Source organism: Mesocricetus auratus, unplaced genomic scaffold (genome assembly GCF_017639785.1).
Source record: "Mesocricetus auratus isolate SY011 unplaced genomic scaffold, BCM_Maur_2.0 Super-Scaffold_100676, whole genome shotgun sequence".
In the NCBI taxonomy this organism is placed as follows: domain Eukaryota; kingdom Metazoa; phylum Chordata; class Mammalia; order Rodentia; family Cricetidae; genus Mesocricetus; species Mesocricetus auratus.
In genome coordinates this window covers 58029386-58056646 of record NW_024429266.1, presented here as the reverse complement: position 1 = coordinate 58056646, position 27261 = coordinate 58029386, and the positions used below count along the sequence as shown (strand labels likewise).

General features: G+C 41.0%; 1 protein-coding gene across 8 annotated transcripts in view; it reads right to left on the bottom strand.

The window, feature by feature from the left end:
* Srgap2 (SLIT-ROBO Rho GTPase activating protein 2) overlaps positions 1-27261 on the bottom strand; it is a 215306-nt gene that overhangs the window by 29553 nt on the left and 158492 nt on the right. For 5 of the 8 annotated variants that reach the window (XM_005079849.4, XM_021232878.2, XM_005079850.4 and 2 more), the window contains 7 exons: positions 26096-26320; positions 22729-22830; positions 21344-21541; positions 13598-13682; positions 11102-11129; positions 9365-9389; positions 3947-4007 (listed from right to left, as the gene is read on the bottom strand). In XM_005079849.4, coding sequence (XP_005079906.1) covers positions 3947-4007; positions 9365-9389; positions 11102-11129; positions 13598-13682; positions 21344-21541; positions 22729-22830; positions 26096-26320 — 724 coding nt within the window. Of the gene's footprint in view, positions 1-1362; positions 2240-3946; positions 4008-9364; positions 9390-9416; positions 10108-11101; positions 11130-13597; positions 13683-21343; positions 21542-22728; positions 22831-26095; positions 26321-27261 lie in introns of those variants that run through there. The other 3 variants (XM_021232880.2, XM_013120382.3, XM_021232881.2) reach the window with 3 other exon arrangements.

Here is a 27261-nt window from a genome sequence, read left to right as displayed (position 1 = left end):
CTCCTCTTGAATATCCTCATGGATCACACCGACCCACCACTACACAGAATGTTAGTTTCCTCATCTATGTAATGGGATCTGTAACAGTAGTTATCTTCTAAAAGACAATTGCTAGGATGTAAAAATTCCTAGCATTTGATGTGCCATACACTCTTTTGAGGTTAACAAAGGTGATGAATCCACTAAATGTACATACACAATTTTATTTATTTATTTTTTTGGTTTTACAAGACAGGGTTTCTCTGTATTGTTTTGGAGGCTGTTGGTCTAGCCCGGCCTCGAACTCACAGAGATCCGCCTGCCTCTGCTTCTGCCTCCCGAGTGCTGGGATTAAAGGTGTGTGCCACCACCGCTCGGCTCATACACAAAAAATTTAAGCATAGCTTTTTAGAGACTCCATAATTCCTTTCCTTTAGCAAAAAGTCAATTCAGCTAGAAAAATACTTTTTGACTAGTTATATGCTGAATTAAAAAGAAAAAAAAGAAATCAACAATGACCAGGAGTGGTGGCTCAGACCTACAATTCTAGCACTCTGGAGGCCGAGGCTACAGGATCACTGCAAATTTGTAGCCAGCATGGTTCTTTTAGTAAGTTCTAGGCCAGTCATGGCTACATAGTGGGACCTTGTCTTAATATACATCCACACCCCCACAATCCCAAGTCAATAATGTATTTATTGGTTACTCCTGGAATACACAAAATTTCTACTTGATAACCAACACTTCTGTGATAAAAGTATTAATTCTTATATATATTTATTATACATGCTTTTGTCTTTGAGTGTGTGTAGCACTGCAGGTACTTGTTAGTGTGGGTGTATACACATGTATGTGTGTGTGGAGGTTAGAGGTCAATATCAGCTTTCCTCCTGATGTTCTTCTTCTCTACCTTTGCTACTGTAGGAGTGAGGTCCCTTGTTGGACTTCAGGCTCTTTGCTTTTGCTGGGCTGGCTGGGCAATAGGGCTCAGTGATCTCTCTGTCTCTGCTTGTCACACACAGTTATCACTGGGGTTACAGGCATGTGCTGCCATGCCCAGATTTTTATGTGGGTTTTGTGAATCTGAACTCAGGTCCTTGAACTTGCACAGTATGTACTTTACCAACTTAACCATAGTTTGAAGTCTTATAATCAAAATACTGTTTTCTAAATTTACTTATTAATGATTAATTCTTCTCATCTGTAATACAGTCAGGCTTATTTGATACTGTTCACATTCTATTTGGGCTTTTATTCACATCTTAGATCTATCTATCTATCTATCTATCTATCTATCTATCTATCTATCTATCTATCTATCTAACCAACCTTTGTGCATGGAAAACACTAACATCATTCTAAAGTTAAAACCACACAAGAGAATATACTCATTCTTTATTTTATTTTCCATGGCTCCATTATTTACATTCACTGTCTACTTGTAATGACCAACCAGTAAAATACTTATTGTTCCTGTATTTTTCTGTAGAAATGAGAAGATTCATATATAGTCAATATATTTGTAAATCTTCATTTTTATGTGAAAGCAGAGTACACACTGTTTTGTATTTTGCTTTTTTGACTTAACAATATATCCTAGAACTCTCTCTAATCAGCCTATAGAACTCTTGCTCACCATCTTCATAATGATAATACTACTCTAGTGTATGGACATACCATAAGCTTTTTAATTACTCTTCTACATATGGGCACTCAGGATTGTTCTAATATTTACAATTATAAGTAATGCTATAGCAAATAGTCTTATGCACAGGTTTTGCTCTTATTTTTTTAAATATTGTTTGAGATACACCTTTACAGTAATTCCTTGACTATGATATTGCTGGCTTACTATTGGAGCTTCCTATTTCCTCCTTCTGGTTTTAATCTCTAGGCAGCACCCAGAGATACTTCAAATATGATTCTTGTTTTCCCAGTTCCCATCTCACTCAGAATAAGACCCAAATACCTACTGTAGCCAATGAAACTATAAGAACACTGTCCTGTGTCTTCCTGTCTTCTCAGCCTCCCTTCACTCTTTCCCTTCAGCCTGTGCACTTTTCCTTACATATGTCAATAGTTTCTGATCTTTGCTTTTCTCTCCACAAAATACTCTTCCTCAGATGGACACATCACTTTCCCTCTTCCTCACAACTCCACTCAAATGTGAGATGAGGCTTTCCGTGAGCCACTGCAACAGGCCTCTCTCCATTCTCCATCCTGCACCTTGTCTTGCTTTTCTTCAGGACATACACCAGCTCTGGAAAGATTGCAAGTCAATTTGTGTACTAGGTGATCATCTGTTCCTCGGTGGAACAAAAGGTTCAGGAAGAACCTTTTTACTGGCCTATAATAAGCAATCAATATAGACTTTGTATTGAATGAACAAGTGAATGCATGGATGAATGAATCCACAACTTCTTCCCCATTCTTTAGGAACCAATAATTATTATTCTACTGAACTCAGCTTGGATTCATCTTTGCCAGCTCCTTGGTATTAATTACTGCTGTCTTGTAAATTTATTACCCTGCTACTGTCAATTACTACTACTTTATTTCTTTTCATTAACTTACTATCTGCTTATTTTCTTTCAAATACAATCTAAAATCACTTAAAGACAAGAATAGTGTATCACTTCTCTTTATGTTTTCTTTCTTGGCAATACATGGTACTCAGCATTGGTCAGGGGCTTATAAAATATTTGTTGATTGTTCAATAGTGATGAACAGTGATCTTACTTCAAGTGAACTGAGATACCATTAAAAATTTATAGTTGATGAGGATGCTAAAATAATTACTGTTTCAGTAACAAATCTAAGAAATATCCCAGTTTATAGGTAGGGAGGTAGGCAAGGGGATGGAGAAAAAAAAATGGCTGCCTTGAAATTTAGATTAACAATCTTTAGCTCTAGGATGGTCATCTTATAACCTTTTTAAATATTTAAAAACAATTTCTGATGCCAGTTTTTAGACATGTTTAAGGCCAATATAGCTATATGTACTTTCTAAACACTCTCAGCTTTGGAAAATAAACTTGCTGGCAATCATCTCCAACCCTAAAGTCTGTCTAATCTGCTGTTAGCCCCAGCAGAAGGCAAGTATAATCTGACTGATGCTGAGAAAGAGCCAGTCCTTGAAGACACTCAAAAGGTGGACATAACTTTAGGACAGTTATTAACTGAGCTCATGGGGATGATGTATCCAGTGAGACCAAATTAAGACAAAATCCAAGTATTCTATACGCAGTCAATGCAACATTATAGATGGAATTGTTTCAAGCCATTCTGGTACCGCCAATGGAACAAAATGGGTAGGCTATGCCACAGGAGATACCCACACACTAAAGCTATGACTACTGGTTTCACTACCACTGCCACATGACCTAGCTGCACTTCGTCACAAAGCAGCTGGGTCTTAAAACTCTGGAGCTAGAAAAGAGCATGGTAAATGGCTAGATCAAAACATGTCTATTTTCAACATGCTGATATGGCCTTCCTAAAGGAGCAAACATTATGTGAATAAGTAAGATTTTATTCCTTTTCTGCTGCTCTGTCTCTGGGGTACATGTACATATATGTATACATGTGCCCGTGTGTAGCTATGGAGGCCAGAGGACAGTGTTGATTGGTCTCTATCCTAATACTTCCTTCCCTACTCCTTTGAGGCAGTGTCTCTCCCCTGAACCTGGACCTTACAGGATTTTTTTAGGTTGGGGTGGCAGCCAGTAAGCCCCAGAGATCTTCCCATCTTTGCCCTCCACAGCACTAGTTACAGATGTGCGTAAGATTCTGCTCTCCTTGCTATGTAAGTTTTGGAATCTAAACTAAGGCCCCCATGGTTGTTCAGCAAGTGCTCTCAACCACTGAACCATCTCTCTAGCTCCGACTACGTCTATTCTTGTTCTACAAGGAATTCTTTGCAGTTCTAACTTTTTACAAATATGAGCAAAGCTGTATTCCTGCTTACCATGTCTGCTAATAAACCGGATGCAGCTTTCTACCACCAGAGGAATTGCCTGGCTGGAATCCTGAAACGCAGAAAAGAAATATAGACATTAGAACCAAGGATAGAAGAAATGAGTCTAGTCTCAAAATGGAGATGAAACTGCTAGCTGGCTGCCCCCAGCCTGACTGCACTGATGCTACGGTGTTGGCTATGGATATGGAAATGGTGGCAGAAGGTTTTTAAAATGACAGAAAAGGGCTATAGTTTTTAGTGTGAGAGGCAGGGGCGGGGGAGAGACAGAAGACAGAGAGATAGACAGAAACAAAAAAAGATGGTTTGGTTGGTACAATAAAGGTAATAAAGAAAAGAAAAAGTAACTCTTGGAAATCATGAGAATGACATGGGAATATGTAATGCAGACTTCCCATGTTACAATATGACTATTTGCCTTCATGCATGTCTGTGTGCCACTTGTGTGTCTGATGCCCAAGGAGGCCAGAAGAAGTCATTGGATCTCCTAGGACTGGAGGTACAGGTGGTTGTGAGTCACTATGTGGTTGCTGGGAATCAAACCCAGGTCCTCTGCAAGAGCAACCAGTGCTCATAACCACAGAACCATCTCTCCAGCCCCAGGAACATCAATATCAATGTCTACATTTACAGAGGTGTTGGTCCACATACAAAGTCTCTTAGATAGGTTGCCTCTATGATGTATTATTATTGTTGTTTATTTTTACTTGGTAATATAGAAATGAGGCTTGGTTAATGTTGCTTGTAACACACAACTAATAAGTAGAAAAGCCAGGCCTTAATTCGCTGTTACTGAACACGTTGCTGTCACTCATATTGTATTCTGTGAGGGTAGCCAACACTGCATACCAATTATTAGAAAAATCAGAAAGGTTTTTATAATGTAGCTACATGAAAGAAAAATATCATATATGGCTCTAAACCTCATTTCCTATGTTCAAGAAAGACTGGATTCTACAGTGGGGTGGACTCTTGTATCTTCTGCCCATTTCACAGGTTGGATTCCACCCATCTGGCTTTGGAATTTCAACTGTAGCCATGTGGTTTGGCTACTATAAGGGAAGCAGCTGGGTCTCATGAAGGAGTCAGGCTGAGAGAAGAGATGGCTTGGCCTGTGTAGGTTCCAAGCTTGCCAGTGATCAGGATGTTGCCAAGGAAGCCAGAAAGAGGTCTCAGTGTCACAAAAGCTCATTTTATTCTTATTATTTTTTCTTTTTCTTTGAAACAGGGACTCACTAAGTAGCACTGGTTGGCCTGGAACTCACTATGTACGCCAGAGTGGCCTCAAATTCACACAGAAATCTGCCTGCCTCTGCCTCCCCGGGATTAATGGTGTGTGATACCACACCTAGTTCCAAATGTTCATCTTTGTGACCCACTCCCTAACCCGACTGTTTCTTCCAGCTGTTGAGGTACAGCAGCCAGGGTCCTATATTTTGTTAGATTACTGACTTCTGCCAGTCAACCTAAGTAACCTTAGAGGAAGAATCTGGTCCTTTCTTCCTTATTCTAGTGAAAACTAGGTTTGACTATCACAAGGGAAAATGTCTCCATTCTTATAAAACCATGTAGCAGGAGAGATAATGAAGGTGGTGGAAATGGATTTGCAGAGTTTTCTGGTCCCAGTTTATCTAAAGTTCAAGAAGGAGGACACTGGGAAACTTATAGGTTCCTGGCATTAATAAACTATGCGAATGCAAAGTTGTGTCTGGCTGTGCAGGAAATGTTCTACCAACAGTAGGGTGACAAACACAGAGCTCTCAGGAAGCAAGGCACCAAAGCTGCATGTGTATAGTCACCAACAGCCCACCAGAAGAAGTAACCTAGAGGAATAATCTGTGGCAGACAAGGGTAGCCAGAGACATCTACCCTACTACAGAAGGCTAAAATGGAGTCTAAGGCAAGGCCTACTAAGGAACAACAGCACAGAGGTTTCCGACATCCTAGATCACTGCTACTTGTGATGTTTCTAAGCCACAAGTGAATTCACTTCCCCATATGTGCCTATGTGTTCCCACGGCACCCCCAGAACCTAGATGTCACCACTAACTGCAAACAACTTCCTCAGCACTTTCTATATTTTTTATTCATTTTTTAAATCTTTCCTTTCTTTTTTCAGTGTTAGAATGAATCAATGTTCATTTCATTATTTTGCTCACAATGCTTTTTTTTTATCATATAACCTTAGGTTGGAAAGGACTTTTAAGGACAATCAGGGCAAATTTCCATTCAATCAGATTAAGGAAACTGGCAGGAACTGACAGTAGGCATAATTTGGAAAAGAGAGTAGAACAGCAGTCAGTAATGTACAGGAGAAAACTACCAGGATGACATTTACATAATATCCACAGTTTAGCATGGTTTCTTTCCTTTAGTATTAATTAGGTATAGTTATTTTTATTTATTTATTTATTGGTTTTTCGAGACAGGGTTTCTCTGTATTGTTTTGGAGGCTGTCCTGGAACTCACTCTGTAGACCAGGCTGGCCTCGAACTCACAGAGATCCGCCTGCCTCTGCCTCCCGAGTGATGGGATTAAAGGTGAGTGCCACCAACGCCTGGCTTTTTTAGGTTTAATTATTTTTAATTGGTATATAAAATCTGTATGTATTAGTAGGATACTATGTGGTATTTCCATACATATAGATACTACATTATGTTTGAGACAGATTAAATATATCTATCTTTATCAACATTTATCACTTACTTATGGTGAGAGTTTAAAATTCTGGGGCTGGAGAGATGGCTCAGCAGTGAAGAGCACGTGTTGCTCTTGTGAGGGCCCAGTTTCAGTTTTCAGCACTCATATGGCAACTAAAAACCACTGAGGACTCCAGTTCCAAAGATTCTGGTGCCCTCTTCTGGCCTCCATGGCACTGTACATACAAGGTGCACACACACACACACACACACACACACACACACACACACACACACACACACACACACACACACACACAGGCCAAACACCCACAGACACAAAATAAACTAAATACATGTTTTCAAAATGAGACAAGCATAGAGTGGATCACACCTAGGAAAACCCAAGGAAGTAAGGTCAGGAGTGAGGTGAGAGGTGATGGGCAGTGGAGAGAAAAAGAAAGGGTTGAGTGGAACAAGGATGTCTGTAAGTAACAGGTGGTGGGGGTGTTCCTCCTTTTTAGGAAAAATCCGAACTGCTTTGAACATAGCCTCTCAGGAAAATAGGTTTCCAGATTATTCCTCTTACTTAGCTGATTTACCAGAAACAAAGACGGATTTCCTGGTTATTTATATAAGATCTCTTAAATTATGATTTTACTGTTCTGACCACCTACGAAAAAATTCTTACTGAAGAGAAACTGAAAGAACAACCAGTATAAGGAGCTTACTGGATTGGGGCATGAAGTAAATCCTGGACCCTGACGCAAACCTGGTGCCAGGGGACACACCCTGCCTGCAACTGCTCTAGTGCAGCGGTATGCAATGAAAACTGGATGGGTGCCACTCCCTGCTGATGGTGACCCCAACCAGGGGCAGATACTCTGACAAACTTTAGCACAAGCTGCAAAGCTCCCACATGCATGCTCTAGTCTGTGCAAGAGGTCTAGAGATAGGCCAGATGTGGAAAGAATAAACTTCAAGTTCAAGCCTATTCTTGACGATAAAAGAAAAGTGGTTGCTTAATCTGTAAAATGTCTATTAATTTTAAAAGCAACAAATTATCTCTGAGAGGCAGTTCATCTCTCTCAAGTTTTAACAGAAATCTGGGGAGAAGGAGAAGAAAGAATTACAGGAATAAGATGGTAGAAAGTTACAATGAAATTTTTATGATTTCAAAAAGGTATAGCCAGGCTTGATGACAAGGGTTTGTAATTCCAGGATTTGTGGGACAGAAGTAGGAGGATTACAAATTCAAAGCCAGACTGGGCTGTATAGTAAGAAGATGCTGTAATTAAAAAAATATATATATATTCTTCTCATTAAAATGATATCCATAGTCTAGAAGAAGGCTAGAGACACGGCTGAGTAGGCAAGAGTATTTGCTGCTCTAGCAGAAGACTGAGGTTTGGTTTTGGCAGCCACACAGTGGCTTATAACTATCTGTAACTCCAGTTCCAGAGGATCTGAGACCCTCCTCTGACTTCCACACAGGTTCCTCTTAAGAATGCTCACAATGAATATACATACATGTAGGCAAAACACGTATATACATGAAATAAAATAAATAAATCTTCAAAATACTAAGGGGACAAAGAAGCCTGTGTCAAGTGAATTCTACAGCTGGACTGCTTACCAAGCCAGAGTAGTGAGATCCATGAACAGAGTTCTGGGTTTGGAAACAGTGCAGAAACTCTGTGCCCTCTGCATCTGATGACTGCCCTGTGTCTAGGGCCTCTGTGCATGACTACAATCGACATTAAAAATTTTATTTATATTTACATGTGTTTTTGTCACATGTGCATATAACCTAAGAGGCCAGAAGAGGGTGTTGGGTCCTCTGGAGCTAGAGTTACAGGCAACTCTAAGTGGTCTGACATGGGTCTGACAAGTTAAACTTAAGTCCTCTGGAAGAGCAGCAAGTACTCTTAACTGCTGAGCCATCTTTCCAGCCCTGCAAATGACTTTTTAAAGGCCTGGGTCAGCTTCTCCTGAGTAGACAAAATGATGCCTCCCACTCCTACAAAGCTGGTGTGAGATGCTTAGGGAACATGAGGTCACTTCAGTACTCATCAAAGGCTATAACTAGTGAATGGAATATTGCTACTGCAAAAATATGCTTCAGTCACTTTTTTCCTTTCAAGTAAGTAGCAGTTGTATTGAGATTTCCCCTGATATGGATTACTCTGGCTACTGCTAAGAGTCTTCCTAACATGAGTGAGAACTGGCTGCTCAGTGGTGGATTTTAACACAACAATGAAAGTCAAGTGCAGACCTGTCAAGCTGAGTGCTTCTTTTTTAACATTCCCCTAACAGTTTCATACATACTTTGTTAGAGTATGTCAGGAATATGTCTAAGATTACCATGTTACCAGAAATAATTAAAACTTACAAACTTAAGCAACACTTTTTAGATTGAGGATTGGCTACCTCAATGCTGGTTCATCAGTGTGCATGTGAGGCCTCTTTATGGTCTCCTAGAGAAGGACACCACAGGCTGTTATAGAACAATTTGTCCACATTTAAACCAAACCTAACACGCAAGAGACTTAAATAACTATCAACAAGAAGAACAAATCACAGAGCCTATGATAATTGCAGGAGAGTTAAATCATTGTTTGCTAGAGTCTTAACCATATTGTAACTAAATATACAACCAAGCACGAGCATGACGTCAGAGGAGGCATGCCATGGAATTCAGCCATGGCTGTGGGAGGTATTCAGTTTTCATGAGTCAGACTGAATAGTCCGGCTCTGCTGGGCTCTTTACCTGTTTCCTCACGGTTGAGCTACGCCTGTGGTTGAACCACCGAATCAGAAAGGACCAGTCCAGCAACAGGAAGACAAAAGAGAAAATGGGGACAGAATGAGACAACCACTCCTAAATCCAGGACTACAGCTTTAAATGATGTAAAACAACTGTACATCAGGTAATGAAACACATCACATTATTGATTTCAGTCCCAGAAACAGCTAAGAGACTTGGCAAGCTACATCCCAACCAAAGCCTAATAAACTTTATTCTTTCATAAAGGCACAGAGGTCCCTGATTTTAATGCTTACCACTGTTTAAAACTTAAATAGAAGGCAAATGATTTAATCTGTAGTAAAACAGATTCATGCTAGACAATTTTAAGATCTTTCTGTTTGAAAGGAAACAATAATAAACACCAAAGGATGTGTATTTTTCTCTTGAGACTCTTGGGGAAAAGAAAAGTACTGCTTATTTTATTTTTCATTTAGATGGTAGGACACTCAGACTGAAAGGAAGCCCAGAGACCCTCTGTCAGTGTTTTTCAAGATGGGTTTAGCTGTAGATGCCTTTTCTCGAAGGGCATCAGATACACAAGAAGCATACTATTCAAAACAAGGAGGGCAGCACTGCCCTGCTTCATGAAGGTAGGAGCCAAGCAGGGATGCTGGGCCTTGCTCTGACTCTGCACCAGCCTGCAATCCTAGTACTTCTCTGAACTGACATAATGCTCTTGTCCTCAACAAGAGGAGACTGATATCCTGAGAGAGGAGACAAATAGTTCAAGGTTACACATGGAGAAATGACAAGGGAAAACAGTTCAGATCTATTTAGGCTTTCCAGAGATGTGGTATTTCTGATGAAGTTAGGACTATCCCACTAGGAGACAGGGTCTACAGAATTTCATCTTAGTTCCCTCCAGTCCTCATGAATTTTATATTAATGGGACCTGCACTGTAATCCACTATGACATAATGATGAAAATCAAATTAAGTTATCACTAAATAATGAGTCTATAACTGTAAATGGCCTCTTGACTGCATGAGTTGCCAGGCTGATACAATGCAATCTGGCTCATTAACACATATTCTCCTTTTAAATCAGCACATTTTTAGGCATCTGAGGGTGCTGGCTGAATGAATGTCTTGTTCTCTGCCAGCTCACAGCAGCATCAATGACTGTGAGGGAAAATATTTGGCTGAGGTGGGGAGGGAGGGAAAGTGGGGAAAGACTGGGAGGGTTGCATACTTGTACATCAGCAAAGATTTATCCTAGTGCTATTTGGCAAGCAAATGCAATATAATATTTCATTATCCACCAACATTCACTAATTAAGGCCTATCATCTTTTCCATATATTACAAAAAATCTCAAGTCAAATGCTATCACTTAATCTTTCTGTGTTGGAGACTTCCCCAAGGCCACATTGAAGTCTCCTAGCTAAGAGGTTCCCTAGATGCAAATGAGTTCAATGTTTATTTTTCTTACAATACAGTGGCTTTGGGGAGTTTCTGGGAAGATTTTTATCAGGTGATAACTCCCATAACATGATTCTGCTTAGACTTCCCTAAATGGCAGCAACTCCACAGCCATTTGGGAGGAGACAGAGTTTAGTAAGGCAAAGAAAAGGAAGCAACTCGTGCCTCAGGCTACTCCTTTGCAGCCATCCAATGTCTTTTACAACACAACTCTGTGGTTCTTTTCCAGGCTGCTACTGCTCATGGGTCTTTCCTTATCCCTTCCCAGGGTCACTTACCTGGCAAGATTACAGTCTGTCCTCTGACCTGTGGAAAGAGAAGGCGAAAACGTATTTGTTGAAGCAGAAGGGCTGAGGGATGTCCACCCTAGGAATTGCCATGCCCTGTATATCTTCCTAGGAAGTCAGAAGCAGAAAAGGAATGCCCTAACTTCATTTTGGGCAGGAACTTTGCTACTCAAGTTCCCATGCCAAAGCCATCAATATCTTTGGGCCTTGTCAGTTCTACTTCCTTAGTGAGAAAACAGGCATGGATGTATGGGAAGAATACGTCAATCATATCTTAGAGAAAACAAAATTATTATAAGCCTTCTTCATACATGAAATCCAGCTTCTTATATATGTGTGTAGTGGGGATGAGAGATAGGTTTAGGGGACATGGGGCATGGGACAAACTTGCCAGTATATGAGCAAACACATACACATACAGTTGAGGTTGGGAAGAAAGGGGAATATGGAGAGAGGAGGGAGAAGATATGTAGGTTCTAGTTTTAGAATCATACTAAATCCTGTTAACTTGCACTGGCATAGTAAAGCAGAGATAAGATTCAGTACCCAGGTGGCTAGCAATTGATGGCCTTTCAATCAAATGATAGGTGGTTAAGACTTTCACGAGCCATTTGAAAATGAAATAGAAAATCTTAAAGTTGGTAAAAAATATTTTAATTAAAAATAGCCTATGTGCATGCATAGACCACGAAGTATTTGTTCCCTACTCTGGGCCAACGGTTAATGAAACTTGATCTGTCTTAGATAAATCAATGGCAAACCCTGGCAGTCAGCAAGTCAGAAGAGATCAACTCTCATCCTCCTTATTCAAGCTTCAGGACAGGCAACTCTGAGAGATGGGGAAAGCTGGGTGCTTTCTTGCATTTAAAGTATTGCTAATTGTTAAGACAGTCCAGCTCATCTTCAGCAATACAGTCCCCAATCTTTAACAGCCCTATTACCAAAGGCTCAGCTTTCATTTGTAAAAATATCATTCTGAGTCATTATTTTCAACATCGGTCTCATTTCCATTCTGGGATATTCATACACATCAATTATCCCTCTACGGCAAGAATTAGAGACTCTTATATTATGGTGACAAATGCAGAAGGCAGGGATATAGTAATTGCACACAGGATGATTTATAGCTATTATTTTTCTCTATCTCTGGAACTTGTCATCTTTAAATTATGGCAATTTGCAGCCCCACTGGTCAACCTCTATCCTTCTAGAGTAGCATTATTTGGTGTATACATGTGTATAAACATGCATTCATGCATGGCTCTAAAGCCTTGTCCCGTCTTCCAGCGTATGCTGAGACTGTCTTAAGAAAAGAAATCATAGCTATAAGTTTCTTCAAATAGTTCTACAAGCTGTCTTTCCTTTAACTCACCACACAGCCATCTGGTAACTCAAGAGTAAAGACTTTCTATAAGCAAATTTGGCTCTCATGCCTAGACGTGAACTGTTTGGGTGGAAAATAGCAGAAGGTACTAAAAGATTCTTCACATTAAAGCAAACAACAACAAATCCCAAAAAATCAAAGATACTAGAGAAAAAAATTTTTGGGCGAATCGTCCAGGGTAGGACAAGGACAAGGCAAAAAGTCTAGTTGGTGAGTCTAAAGTGGGATTCCAATTTCTCAGCTAAAAAGCCAATCAGTCTTATAAAATTTGCTGTACTTCACAGTTTGTCTGATGAGTGCTCAAGAATTTATTTTAAAATGTTAGATTTGTGTCTGAGTGCAGGCACATCTGTCACCAACGAGACCACATGCTCCCTGTGGTCTCATCTTTAAGAAAGGAGATTAGTGGAATAGGAGGAAGGCAGACATCCAGGGCATCCCCAACCTGGGAATCCCATTAATCATACGATGCTGAAAGCTAGGCAGGAGACCTGGGCAAGGTGCCAAACAACCTCAGGGAAAGCTGCTTCTTCACCCTCCGCCTTCTGTTTGACGGCGGACTGGGGAGAAAGTCCAGAATGTCTGTCGGGCTCTCTGCCTCCGTACTTTCCAGTGTCTGGCTAAGATTACTGCCAGAGAAAATACAGTCCAGTCAGCACTTTGCTCTTAGTGCAGCCACATCAGAGAGCTGGCTGCCACTAAGGGAAAGGAAGCTGAAGAAGCAGCAAGTATGCCCATCCCTCCATCGGAAGACCTTCGCTCTCCAGGACTGCAGCTCCAACAAGTGTCCAGAGAGAAGATAGCCCTGAAGCCCCTTTACCACAGGTGTGACAGGAAGGACGGACTGGGCTTGGGTGGAAAGCAGGCACAGTCCAGCTAAGGAGACAGCTGATGAATATTAGCATTCCATTACACACTGCCGTTCTCCCATTACTCAAGCAGCCATTTAGCGGAGGGCTTTCACAATGAATAGGCCAGGCAAAGAAGCACAATCATACAACAAGTGGGGGTCTAGCTGGCTGAGGACTGGAGGCAAGTGCTCAGGATCACAGCGCTGCTGGCCTCGGCTCCACCAAGCTTCAGCAGAGCATGCTCACACTCACTTTCTCCCAGGGTTTTCTGCAGGAGGTCATGCTTGGCTTGTAACTTGGTGATTAGGTTCCTGCCCTCCAAGTACTCCTTCATTTTCTGTAAGGGAAGAGTAGAAACAAGAGAACTCAGAGTCCTAAAGAAACACAAGGCACACATGTTTAACTTCACAATTATCTTTGAGAGATCATTTGATTTCTGACTTTCTGACTCAATTTCTAGCAAGTCCATTTAAATTCTTTAAAAAAAAAAAACACAACTTTTTCTCTCCATTGATTTTCATGGTGGGTGTGTCTCTACACAGTATTTTCCTATGAATTTCATGTTAGCCAGTATAAGAAAACTGTTTTCTAAGTAAAGCCCTTCACCTGTGCCCTTTAGTCCCAGTAAAGAAAGAGAATGGCAGGGATGGTAGACAACATCCCTGAGGCTCAGCTGCACTGGTGTGAAGACATGCACTTGCTATCTGCTCCTTAGGCTGATACTCTGCTCCTCCCAGGGTGCATTTCATCACCTTAGGAGTAGTGTCAATGGTAAACTTCATCCACAGAGCATCCTTATATAAGCCAGACTCTACCAAGTCTCATCCTCTATTCTAATATTGAAACCTGGGAGTTTCTGAGTGCTCAACTGGAGTGGCTGCCACCTACTATATGCAAATGCAAATTCCAAGCACAAGATGAGACGTGCCATCAGACCTGCACTAGGAGGCGAAATACTACTGCTGTGCTGTAGTTTCAATTTTGACATCTCATCACTCTTGTCTTGCTTGTGGGAGACTATGCTTGACTTGATAGCTCACAAAATCTTCCAAACAACTGTATAACTAATATTATCATTGTTCCCACTTTACTTGAGTAATGGGAAGAAAGTAATGGGTTTGAAGAGATTAATGAAATTGCTCAAGATAGTGAGTGAGTCACTCACTCAGTCTGTTGGGTAGCAGTCCCTCCTTCACCCCCACTGAATCATTACATTTCCCAGGGAAGCTCCTTAAGAGAGGAAGTAAACAACTCAAGTTCCCGAAACTGACCAGATTCACACCTCTGTCCCCCAAGTATACACAATATAGACTAAGTCACTCTCAAGACAAGACAAGCAGCCTGAGCAGAAGCAGAGACCAGCCAATCTGCCTGGAGGAGGCTCAGACTAACTAAGCCACTTAGAAAGGGATATCCTTCAACCTGTTGAGCTGCCTACAGGCTATGCAGTGTGCTCCAGGTGCCCAGCTTTTGAGACCTTTTGTGATGAAGATGTGAGTCACTTCTGTAAATAACACTTCACCCATACTCCTACAGGGAGCCCCAACACAACTCATTGGTTCACCAAGTTGGACTTTGATGGTGTCTGTACTTTGTTCTGTCATGGGCTCTCTATCTGGGGTAAATAGATGTGTGTGTTGTGCCTTTCCAGGAAAGTTTTGTCACACAATAGTATCCAAACATGAAGTTTGACAGATGGTGTGGACTCTTTTACCACTCTCTTCTACAGCCATTCTTGAGGGTCTGAGTCTGCCTTGGCTATTCCTGCTGCACTAGTTCATACGATGGTGTTTAACTTAGAAGCAAATGGATCTCCCAGAGTATTATCCACAAGTCACTAGAAAGACTTGGGTTTGCTCCAAGGAATAAACATTTTAATAATAATAATAATAGTTCTGTCTTTTACTGTTCACTAACTAAAAAAAAAACTGTATTTCAAGTCTTTGACTTTTATGACTAATACTACTTCATTAATGATAAAGAAAAATAAAACGTTTTGAGTTACTCTTACTCTATGTGTGTGTGTGTGTGTATACACACACACATATATAGTTTTAACTAAGAGCTTGCCCTCTCATTCCCATTTAAAATGAAGGAAATGAAGGAAACGGAAACCTGCTTTTTGGGGAGATGGTACCTGGGCTCCTTGAGCTTGCCCACATGGCCCTATGGTAACTTGTAAATCTTCATGGCACCATTCTCATATACTCTATCACAGAAGACTTACCCTGGTGTCTTTCTATCTAGAGTCCATGTCAATGACTATTCCGACTATCCATGACTCTTAATGTCACTCCTATAAAATAGTAGGAACTTAATAAATATGAAGAATAAATAAGCGAGTGATCTCATTCTTCTCTGTATAAACTGCTGCTTGCAATTACAAAACCAGTCCCTAATGGTATCCCTACTCTGAAACAAACCAGAGACAAACCTTATGCTAAATCATTTCTGCTGTCTTGTTTAAGACCTGTTCTCTGATCCTTTATGCCTTTGCATGAGAACATCTGCATGAAAATAGGCTTTCTTGTCACCTTCCTCTCTCCATCTGTTCCAGCTGTCAGCTTACTTGCTGTCGGTGTTCCCTGGATGATATCCTAATCCCCATCCAATGCCTAATTGTGGGCTTGGAATCATACTCAGGCCCAGAGTGGAAAAGCCTCCAGGAAAATCCATTGCTAATAGTACAACCCTGAAAGGCCTATCTTTGGAAAGCTATTCCAGGAGTCTCAGGGTTTCCTAATGAAGAAATTTCAAAAAGTCATAACCTCTAACACAAGACCAGAATGCTCACAATGCAGCCAACATTCTGAAAGTAGATGAATAAAAATTCCTTTCTCTCACTCATATTTCTATTCTCAATTCCCAAACCCTTCCCCAACCCCAATGTTTACAGCTCACGAGGTAACTTCAGCAGTCACCTGAAGCATTAAAACAAGTAACAATTTGATAAAGAGGTATGATGTTACCTTTCCAGGTTCCATTAAATACTAAAGGATCAAACTGTATCAGATACTCTCTGCATCCCTAAAACAAGGGGGGAAAGAACGCTGGCGTAATGCATCTAGGTGGGAAAGGAAAAGAATCCCAGAGTCTGCAGATATGCTATCTATCACTTCCTCACCTCATCTAGAAATCAGGACCGGCATGCTGGGGATAAATAATCCTGCCTTTATTAGTGGACTTGAGACAGAAGGATTCAGTTGTTGCTGAACAGACATAGAGCTGAGACAGCTGAAGTCAAGGGAGGACTAAGTGGCTTGGTAATTAGAAAGACTATCAAGATTATAATAATCATACCCTCCTCCCACTCTGTAATATACCAAATCACAGCTCTAAGTCTAATGCTTAATGGACAAAAGATTGCCTTCTCTCCTATTGTCTTACCCAAATATACCCCTAAGAGTTCAGATACTTTGCCTTTGTTATTTTACCAGCCACATCAATCTCTTCTTCATTTCACCTCCCATTTGAAAATGCCATACTTGGGGCTGGAGAGATGACTCAGCAGTTAAGAGCACTTACTGTACTTGCAGATGAGCTGGGATCAGTTTCTAACATCTACATGGTGGCTCACAACCATCTGTGTACAGTTCTAGGGTTCCAATGCCCTCTGACCTTTGAGGGTACTTCATGCAGGCAAAAACTCATACATATAAAACAAAAAATCTGGGGGCCAGGCATTGGTTATGCCCACCTTTAATCCCAGCACTCAGGAGGCAGAGACAGGTGGATCACTGTGAGTTTGAGACCAGACTGGTCTACTAGAGCTAGTTCCAGGACAGTCTCCAAAGCCACAAAGAAACCCTGTCTCGGAAAAAAAATTCTGAAAAACTGTATTAAAAAAATAATCCCATACTTAAATTTTCCATAAAACGAAAAACTTAGGAGAAACTCCAGTTTTCTAAGGCTTTGATGATTCTTAGCCAACCAGAGAGGACTCTTGCTCATTGCAAATAACTGGTTAAATAAAGATGATATAACTATACAATGGAATTCTGTCTATCCATTGGAAAGGGATTTGTGTGAGATACGGGACAAATGTTTTTAGACTAACATGAGTAATGTTCAAAATGTGATAAAAGAAAGACAGAGAAAGTGGTACACTTGTTTGTCATGTTTTACTTCATAACATTTCTCTTGCAGTGCTGAAGATGGGACTCACAGTGTCACACTTGCCAGGCAGGCACTCTTAACTACTGAGCTACATTCCCAGTCCCATTTATTACAATTTCCAGTGTCATTTATTGCATTAAGGGGCACTTACTGATACATCATCGGTTGCCTATGCATAGAAAACCTCTGAAAGGACAAATAAACCAGTTTCACTCAATGGCAGAAGGGAGGGAAAGTATGCATGAGGTAAGGCAACGCTCTACTTTCTCCCTAGTTTCCTTTAGAAATATTTGAGTCTTTTCACAGTGCAACAAGAAAAGAAGGTGCTGAGGGATGGTGTGCTATAGAAGATGAGTGACAGACACAAAGGTGAGGAGGTCAGAAAACACTTCCTGTCTTATAATAAGGAGGAGAGAGCTGAGCCTGTCCCTTTAGCTGCTCAGCAGGGCACAGAGGAAACACCTGTGACCAGCAGCTGACCTGAGTTCTGGGTTCAGCTGTTGATGAAGGTCTTGTTCAAGCTATCCATCTTACTGAATTTTCTTTTTTTTTTCAAAGCTTTCAAGTGAGAAGATTGGATTAGATGATACTTAAAAATTGCTTCAAGTTTTAAAATTTTATAATTTTCTACAGACTTTGCAAGCATATGGCCTTTGTAAGACATATTTCAAATTTCCAACTGATGTCACACGGGCAAATTAATCTGTTGACAGTCACAAGCAGTCAGAAAACTATCCCAAAAGTCTACATGGTCACTAGACACACTACATAGGAGTCAAGCTGTAATGAGGGATCTCTTCACCACTTTCCAATTGCAGAGAACTTCCAAATGTGCTGCTTTGATTTTTTTGCACGGTCTAGCAAATATAGGCAGGTAGCACCTCAGTTTTAATTTGGTGATCTGATTGTCCATTTCACAACCACTACCAAAAATGCAGCTATCAAAGATGATTACCTGACACATTTCAGATCCAGTCACAAAAATAATGAATTCATACAAATCTGATAGTTACTAGATAAACCAAAACTAGTTTCTGATAGTCAAAGCAACATGCACAATAATTTGATAAGGAGTACCATAGCCACCAAAGTCAGGAAATGGATGGCAGAACCCCACTGTATTGAGGGTAACAGGTAGGCAGAATTTTAGAGGCTAAAAGTTTGAAGTTATTTCATTATAAAATTATTTTTAATTATGTGTCTCTGTGTGGGCATGTGCATGTGAGCGTTGGTGCCCCCAGAGACCAGGGTGGATCCAGAGTTATAGGCAGTTGTGAGCTTCTGGATGTTGTCCTCAGTATGAGCTCTTAAAGTGCCAAGGCATCTATCTCATCAGCCTTCTGGTTTGGGAGCAAACATCAACTTCTAAATATATATGTTATAGATTTGTTTAATTCAAAAAGTAGTTCTGACAAAGACTGTCTCAAGTATGGATTTTCATGACCAAAATTTCTTTTCTTACTTTTTCTTTGGAGTGTATGTGTGTGCCAGAGCACACAGTATCTTCCTCAATTGCTCTTTACCTTATTTTTTGAGGCAAGGACTCATACTGAACCTGGAGCTCATAATTCACTAGACTGACTGGCTAGTAAGACCCAGGGATCTATCCTCCTGTCTCTGCTCCCCAGGTTGTCCTGGGCTCTTTTACATGTGCTACTAGGGTTCAAACTTAGGTCTTCATGCTTGTGTGGCATGTACTTTTCTGATTAAGCCATCTCCCCAGCTCCTAAGCCCCCAAATTTCTTTTCTTTTCTTTTTTCTTTTTTTTCTGTTTTACTTTTTCAAGCCAAGGTTTCTCTGTGTGGCCCTGGCTGTCCTGGAACTCACTCTGTAGACCAGGCCTGCCTCAAACTCACAGAGATCTGTCTGCCTCTGCCTCCTGAGAGCTGGGATTGAAGGCGCGCGCCATAACCACCTGGCATCCCCCAAATTTCTTAACTGGAGGAGGTGAGGGGGTGAAATGGTCAAATACATTGTATGCATGTAAGGAATTCTCAAATAATTAATAAAAATGAAATACTAATTTTTAAAGTGGAATCTTCTGAAATTCAGTAAGATTGGGCCTTTGATATCTAATTGACTCAGAGTTGCCAAAAAATCCTATTGTTAAGAGATAATGAGACTTGAGGCAGTGATACAGCTCCCGCTAGAGTCAAGAAGTTCTATTAACATGTAATTTAGGTTTCTGTAGGTCTTAACTTTTAACCTGTCTGATCTCCTTGAAGAACTTTAGTCTTCCCAATTCTCTTCTACCTATTCATATTAAAAAACAAACCACAAAAGTCAGTTAGTGCGATGCTTTCTCCAGAACCATTCATCCTGTTGCTGCTCATACACACTCATGCATTAAAAAATTTGTTTAGAAATACATGAAGTCAAAACCAAAGATCTCTCTGTATATGCCTAAACCCTCATTTTCTTCTTTCTGTTATACTCTAAGCATTCCAACTTGTAGCACAGAATCTGGCATATAGTAAATACATGGCAGATGATCAGTGAATAACTTCATAGTAATTGATGCATGGATTAATAATGATGGTGGCAAAATGAATGGTAGTTACTGAGTACCATGAACTAGGCAATGTGTCATTCCATCTCTTTGTATAGATTTGCATATGCTTAGAAAATATAATATGGGCTGGACACAGAGCTCAGTGTTGCAGTTCTTGCCTAGCACATATAAAAGTTCCACCAAGAAACAAACAAAACCCTCCAAACACATAACTGGATGACATAAATTTATAATGCAATATATACAAAGGTGTCTTTTTAGTAAATAATAATTTTAAATAAATGCTCATAGGTATTTTCTTCTTTTTGAGTTTAAGTTATAATGATCATGTTGTAAAATGTTTTTTATAGTGAAAAGTATTATATGTTTTCAGTTTTAAAAATAAAATTACTTAAGTTTTTCTTTATATAACAATGTTCAGCTGTTTTAGAACAATACTCTTAAATCATACCCTTTCAAAGTTTTATTTGGGATTTAAAACAACAAAACCACCAAAGATTTGGAGCTTAACTAACTGAAACAGATTTACAAAAACACCAATCAATCATATCAGTCCTCTTAAAGAAATAAAGGACAATGTTCAAAGAAAATTAAACAAATTGTCCCAGCTGGAAGAAAAATCTAATTTGCTCCATGCAGAGTGTGCTTCATGACTGGAAGACAAGTGAAATCCTTTCATTTGGTCAGTGTGCATTTTTAATTGCCATGTTTCATCTTACAACTGCTAAGTCATTTTTTTCCTTTCTTGGACATCAAAAGACAAGTAAATAAATTTTAGTGCAAACAATAGGTCCTACTTGGCAAGTTCAAGATAAAGACCAGCTAGCAACCTTTTAAAGAACTATTAACACACACACACACACACACACACACACACACACACACACACCCCTATCTAAAAGACCTGAGAACAATGAGTAAAATATACTGCTTTAGAATTCTTGATAATTACCAATATCAAAACTTCCTAATAATGAAAGTTATATGATAAAGTATTCAAATCACCTAGGGGAGACTTTAAAAAGGTATATATTGGCAGGGATATTTGAATATAGTTCTCAAAAACCAAGAAACTAAGTCTCTTGTCATGATCTTCTGTGGCTGAGAGGGCTACTTTGAAATGAAATCCTACTATCTGGTTGAAGTTTTCCCTAACTTTTTTTTTCCTAGTAGTTAATTTAGGAGCATCCCTTTCCTTGAGGTCCCGGATATGAATGACTTATAGATGTGTTGCTTTAAGTGTAGAGGTGTGTGCAAGTATGCCAGGTTCAGACCTAGTGTATTCAAAGCTTGCCCTGCAGACAGTTGACAAAAACTCTTGAGTTCATAGTGTCTGCTCATGCTCCTTTAAGGCGAGCGAGTGCCCTTACCGTGAAATAAAACTGCTCCGTCTCTTGCTGGTTAGCTCTCCTCTTAGCAATGCTGGGCTTGCTCATGAAAGTTTCTGAGACCGTTGATTTCACAGACTCCATAGAATTGCTGTACTGGAAGCAGTCAGACACATCAAAATCCTCAACAGTCACGATGTCTTGAATGGTCTGCAGGGTAGCCTCCATTGTCTTTTTCACCTATAACCATTGTGGCCAAAACAATCATGAGAGGCAGGCTATGCAATAGCAGGTGATGGAGCCAACTAGAAGCTGGAGAGGAAGTACTGGGTAGGGAAGGGGGGAGGACGCCAGAAAAGACTACAGTGCTAAGTGAGTGATGAACATCACAGGAACTCTGCTTTAGCATGCTGCTCTCTCCAGTGAACATCTAACCACTGCTTCTTTTCCGCTTTGTACCTAACTCAGCTCTTTCATGTAATGCTGACGATGTTCAAAAAGACTTATTCTATGTATAAGGATGTTTTGCCTGCAGATGTGTATGTCATGCAGCCTGGTGCCTGTGGAGGCCAGAAGATGGTGCTGGAGCTCCAGGAATTGAAGTTATGGGTGGTTATGGGCCACCATGCAGGTGCTAGAGGCCAACCTGGGTCCTCTGCAAGAGCATACAGTGCTTTTAACTCCTTAACCATCTCTCCAACCCCAAGCTTACTTTTAAGATTTAATACTATTTCTTCATTATAATAGAAGTGCAAAGAAAAATTAAATAATTGCAAATCAGTACTGTCATCTTACCAGAGCTAGCTAAAATATGTGTTAAGTCTAGTCCTTTAGTGCCGCTGGCACTAAACTTCAACCAATCAATGAATGTTTCCCTATTTGCAAATTAAGTAACCTGAAGCTATTCCTTCCTAGTAAAATTAAGACTTACAAGGTGAGAAGCCATCTGAGCTCAACAGAAAGCTAGATTGATGATCAAATTGCCCCTTTAAATTGGTTATTAAAAGAAAATATGCTATGTTTAGAAAAATAAAAGTCACCTTCTTATAAGATGATAGAGATGTTTGAAGTGTCAAAGTCAACAGTTTCTTTTTGAAAGGCTGGGAAAAGCCAGTCATGAGTGGGTTATTTCAGAGATTTGATATTGTTCACACTGTGGCCAAGTGCCACTTCGATTAAATGTGTAGTGGGGAGGGACATTTTGTAAAAGCTCAAAATAGAGCACAACCTTTGGCACTGTATGAACAACTTCCGGGATTTCAAGGGCAGGATGCAGCAGCAGGGAAAGCCCAAGCCTCCATTTGGCCAGGAAATCTTTGCAATAGACCGGACATTCTCTGCATGCTCCCTCCACCTGCCCTTGATGGACAGCCACAAGTAGTTCAACAAGCAAACAGTGGCTCTGAGCCTTTAGGAAGGAAACACACCTCTTCGTTCTCAATCTTCAAAGTGGATAAGCGAGACTGCAGTTGTTGGCATCTCTGCACCAGCTCACTCTGGACAGGCTGCTGGGCACAGAGCTGAGAGGCCTGTCAGAAAAAGCAACGCAGGTCAGGAAGAGGACACAGGTCTTTTGAGGATCCCAGTTCTCACTACTGCTCATGAAACAATTATCACTGTATTGTATCCCAACTACTAGAAGGCTTGCAGCTTCTACATGCAAACATAATCCAAAGAACGTGTGCGACCTTCTAGACCAAACAGTACATGAAGGGAATAGGGAGGGAGGTCTGTTTGGAAAGACCACATTTTGATGGGGGAAGTCCTGCATATATGCCAATAAAGCACTGTTGGCCAATAGGGAACCAAGATAGGTGGGACTAGGAGTCCAGGAGGACTCTAGGAAGGAGAAACACAGGAAGTCAAGATGTAACGTCATGGGGTAGGAAGCCCGGAAACTTCTCCGGTAAGAGAAATACTTAGATTAACAATTATGGGAAAAATACTTAAGTCAGAGCTAGCCAGTAAGAAACAAGCAAGGCCAACAGCTTCATAATTAATACAGCGTCTTGTGTGTCATTTGGGGACTATAACGCAGCAGAGCCCAGGCGACTGGCGGGTGATAAACCAAAGCAGCTAGCAAGAAAAAGCCTCCCTTTACAACATTTCTCTGTTTGGAATGGATAGGCAGGTGGAGGGTCGGCAGGGGTAGGTCCAGCAGGGTCTATGGAATTCTGAGGAGGCTTGAAAAGAGTGCTGCAGGCAGCCCCTCGTCAAAAAACCCAATGCTTTGGCACAGTGAAGAGTTTCTTCTGAAGGTCCACGTGGTCACCTCTCTGGTGCTTTCCTCCTCCTCCTCCATACACTAGAGTTAAAAAGCAGGAGAGAAGTGGGCCAGGAAGCTAACTTGCTGTTGCTGGCAGCCAGCATGTTTATAAATCTGGGCCACGCATGAGAGCTTTGACTCAATGGAAAAGAGTTCATGTAAATATGGGAACAAGTTCATGGGCTATGTTAGAAAGCCCCAGAGGGCATGAGATTTGATGGAACTTGATATCTTCTAAATAACTATCATTGTATCCTACGAGGTATGGGATCCCCTGCCCCCCCATCCCCAGTGAACTACCAACAACTTTATTCTCTGTGAAGGAACAGCTGAGTTAGAGAGTCTTGATAAAGTTAAGACTATGGCATGTGTAATCTAATCTCCTGGATGATTGATGGGAGGCAGAAGGTTGGGAGATGGGAGGCTAGGATGCCATGTGGAGGCAGTGTCTGTCACTTTATTACCAAGTGTCCTTATTTCTTATTGGAAGAGAAACATTTGAAGAGAATTGGGCTCCTTTACCCTCAGCAAAGAGTGAGTATATTCATACACTTGTAAACCATTCTTTTACTCAAAAAATAAAACATCTCTTCAAATGGAGGGGACTGGAAATTGACCTTTTCCTCTACTGACATTTAAGATTCCAACTGATTTGACCTCTTCTTCAGCTGAGAGGCTGGCCCAAGATTTAGAGCTGATTTCACCATGGCTTTTAGATAAGTAGACATAATGGATTAAGTTTGGTGGCCAGATGGGTTGGTGCCAAGAATGAAATTTCTGTCTCTGGCTGCCTGATGTCACCAGTCAGGCATCCAATGCCCCTCAAGCCTCTGGGTGCACCAATAGTAGAAACAGGCACTAACTCGAGAGCAGTTGACTTCAGCTCAAGTGCTGTGACCCAAGAACACTAGTGTGGCCGATTTCAGAGCCACCTAAACCTTGGCTCTATTTTAAGGACTTACAGGCAGTGCCTTCCTTCTGCCTCATACAACCCACAATAATGGAGAAAGACTGGCAGCAGGACCAAGGATGACTTGCCATCCTTAGACAGAATGTGAAATCATGGGAAGCTCAAATTTTAAAGTCACCCAGGTCTAGCATGGAGCATTAGAGGAAAAATCACCTCCAAGTCTGTTTCTTCAAAGAGCAACAGAGTTGCTAATGCATGCTTTGCCAATGATCTTCAGCCAGGATGCAAGGTAACGCCTTCCAGCTGTGCTTTAGAGTATGGAAATGTGTTTCTGACAGGGCAAGGAGGGGAACCTGTGCACCATCATCTGGGTTCCCCTTTATGGAGACAGGCTATTTGGCTCAGAAGAGAACTCAGTCAACACCAGAAAATACACCAGTCCATTTGGCTGTTCCTAAATTCCACTTATTTTGGGAAGGAATCTCAATGGCAGCTGGAGAAGGGACTCAGATAAATTTGAACTGAAGTCAAGGCAGGTGAAGAATGGGGCTTCCTGGAGTTTGGTAATACCCCTTCCCCGAACTTTAACTAACATGCTGCTGCTTTAGTTCTCTGTTTAGATGCTGACATCTCCTTAGCCACAGCAATAGAAACAAACTGTAAGGGGCTTGGTTTTCCCCCAGAGGGAAAGGAGAGAAACCATCTCACATTTTGTATGTAAGACAGAGATGTACGACTTCATCATGGCCAGTCTATGACAGTTAATTGTCTGATTAGAATACTACTTCTGTCAGGCTACAGCAGGGTTTTCTAGAGTCTAGCTGCTAACCCCCAGGGAAACACTGCTCCTAGCAAGAGCACACTGCTGATTTGTTGTTTCTACTCATCTAGTCCTTTTGGTCTCATATTGTGGGGAGCTGAGGAAGCTTTGAGCGAATGTGTAAAAGTGAATGAAGTCCTAAGTGAATGTGTATTGTTGACTTGGGCAAGGTCATGTCAAGGACCAATGCCTCAGACCTGTGGGAATGGCAAAGCCTTCCCCTGGTCTGAATGAGAATGTTAACAGTGTGTGCAAGAACAAGTGTTTATGAACAATTAATCAAAACAACTGGAGCTTCCACATCTAGGATGTTTATATAGCCTAAGACTGCTGGCCTACAGATACCTCCTACCAATATCAGCTAACTCCTCCCCTTGTGCTGTACATACTAACAGGCGAAGGTCTTGGTTTACTTTGTCGTTGGTATCCTCCATCATAGCTAGCACAACCTACGTGACCCCACTTTTCAGTATGTACCTGTGCTTTTTTTCATTCCCTAGCCACCCCAATCAGGTTTCTGGGACACAATTTCTTGGGACAGGGTGGATTATCCTCTGGGAGACCATCCACTCTACAGCTCAGGCCAGCTTAATTAGATGGAACATGAATCTATGCTCAGAGATAAGCATATCAGTCAAAATCAAAGAGATATACTGCAGGTTCTGAAAGAATAGAGTGCAACTTACCAGACAGGAAGCCCCTCTCCTTTGGATATGGCCTATTTGTAATAAAACTATACACACCTCTAGTCTATTCAAGTCAGTTTGAGAAAAGGTACAGGATAGGGAAGGGCCTTACCATATCTCCCATGTGGGGCTGGAATTCAAATTTCATAGGAGGGCAGAAAACATTGTTGTACATCTCCATGAGTCGCTGCTTGTCACTGGTGGCATCTAGGTTTTCTACTGCATTTTCAATAGCATCCAGACCCTCGTGTTTTGATTGTTCCAGATTTAATTCAGCAGACAAGAAAGTACGCAGGGCCCGGTTCAGGCTAGCATGGTAGCCTAGGTCACAACACTGCTGTGGGAAGGAAAAGGCACATAAGCATACCACAGATATCTCAGGGCCTGACAGAAAGGGAAGTGGTCTCTGGGACAGATTTGACCATATCAAGGTGACTGCAATAGGAAGGAAGTTGACATTATGATTTCCAAGACCTGGGTAAGATTTCTTAGTTCTTGCCTCCTAGGCCAGCGGTTAGGCATACCATGTGGGGCACTGAGGTGGTTAGACAGAAGAAGATCTCGAAGAACCAATGACAAGAGTTAATGAACTGCTATTGCATAAAAATGAGAATGGCCAAGAGTTAAAGAATTCTGTTCTATTTTCTTGTTTGTCTGGGGGATGTCATGACAACAAAATTCAACAACAATAATGCAGCTTGCCATGGCTCCTTGGGGGCCGCTATAGTTAGAAGTCACTACACAGCAAGCTTGGCAGGTCAATGTAGTTCAAGAGACCAAAACTTTGGAGTGCTGCCTTAGCAGCAAATTCACATACACTCAACTCTAGGTAGGTGGGGAAGGAGGGAATAGAAAGTTGATGGAGTCATGACGTCAGCTTCCAGTGTTCTGTGACAAGCCTGAGCTGAAGAAAGCTAAACTAAAACGTTCTAAAGTAAGTGTTCCTGGGGAAATTCTTATCATCCCTGATTTTCAACAACAAAAATGAAAAGGCTATGAAAGAGGCAATTGTAGAGGTTGGGGAATGTAGGTCAACTGGAAGAGGGTTTGTCTAGCATCAATGAAGACTTAGGTTTGATCCCCAGCACTGCACAAACTGAGTGTGGTGATGCCGGCCTGTAATTTCAAGCACTTAGAAGTGGAAGGCAGCAGAGGAGGATCAGAAGTTCAAGGTCATCCTCAATCCTCAGCTATATAGTCAATTCAAAATTAGTCTCTGCCTTTAAACAAACAATAAAAACCAGGGCTAGAGGGACAGCACAATTAGTAAAGTCTTTG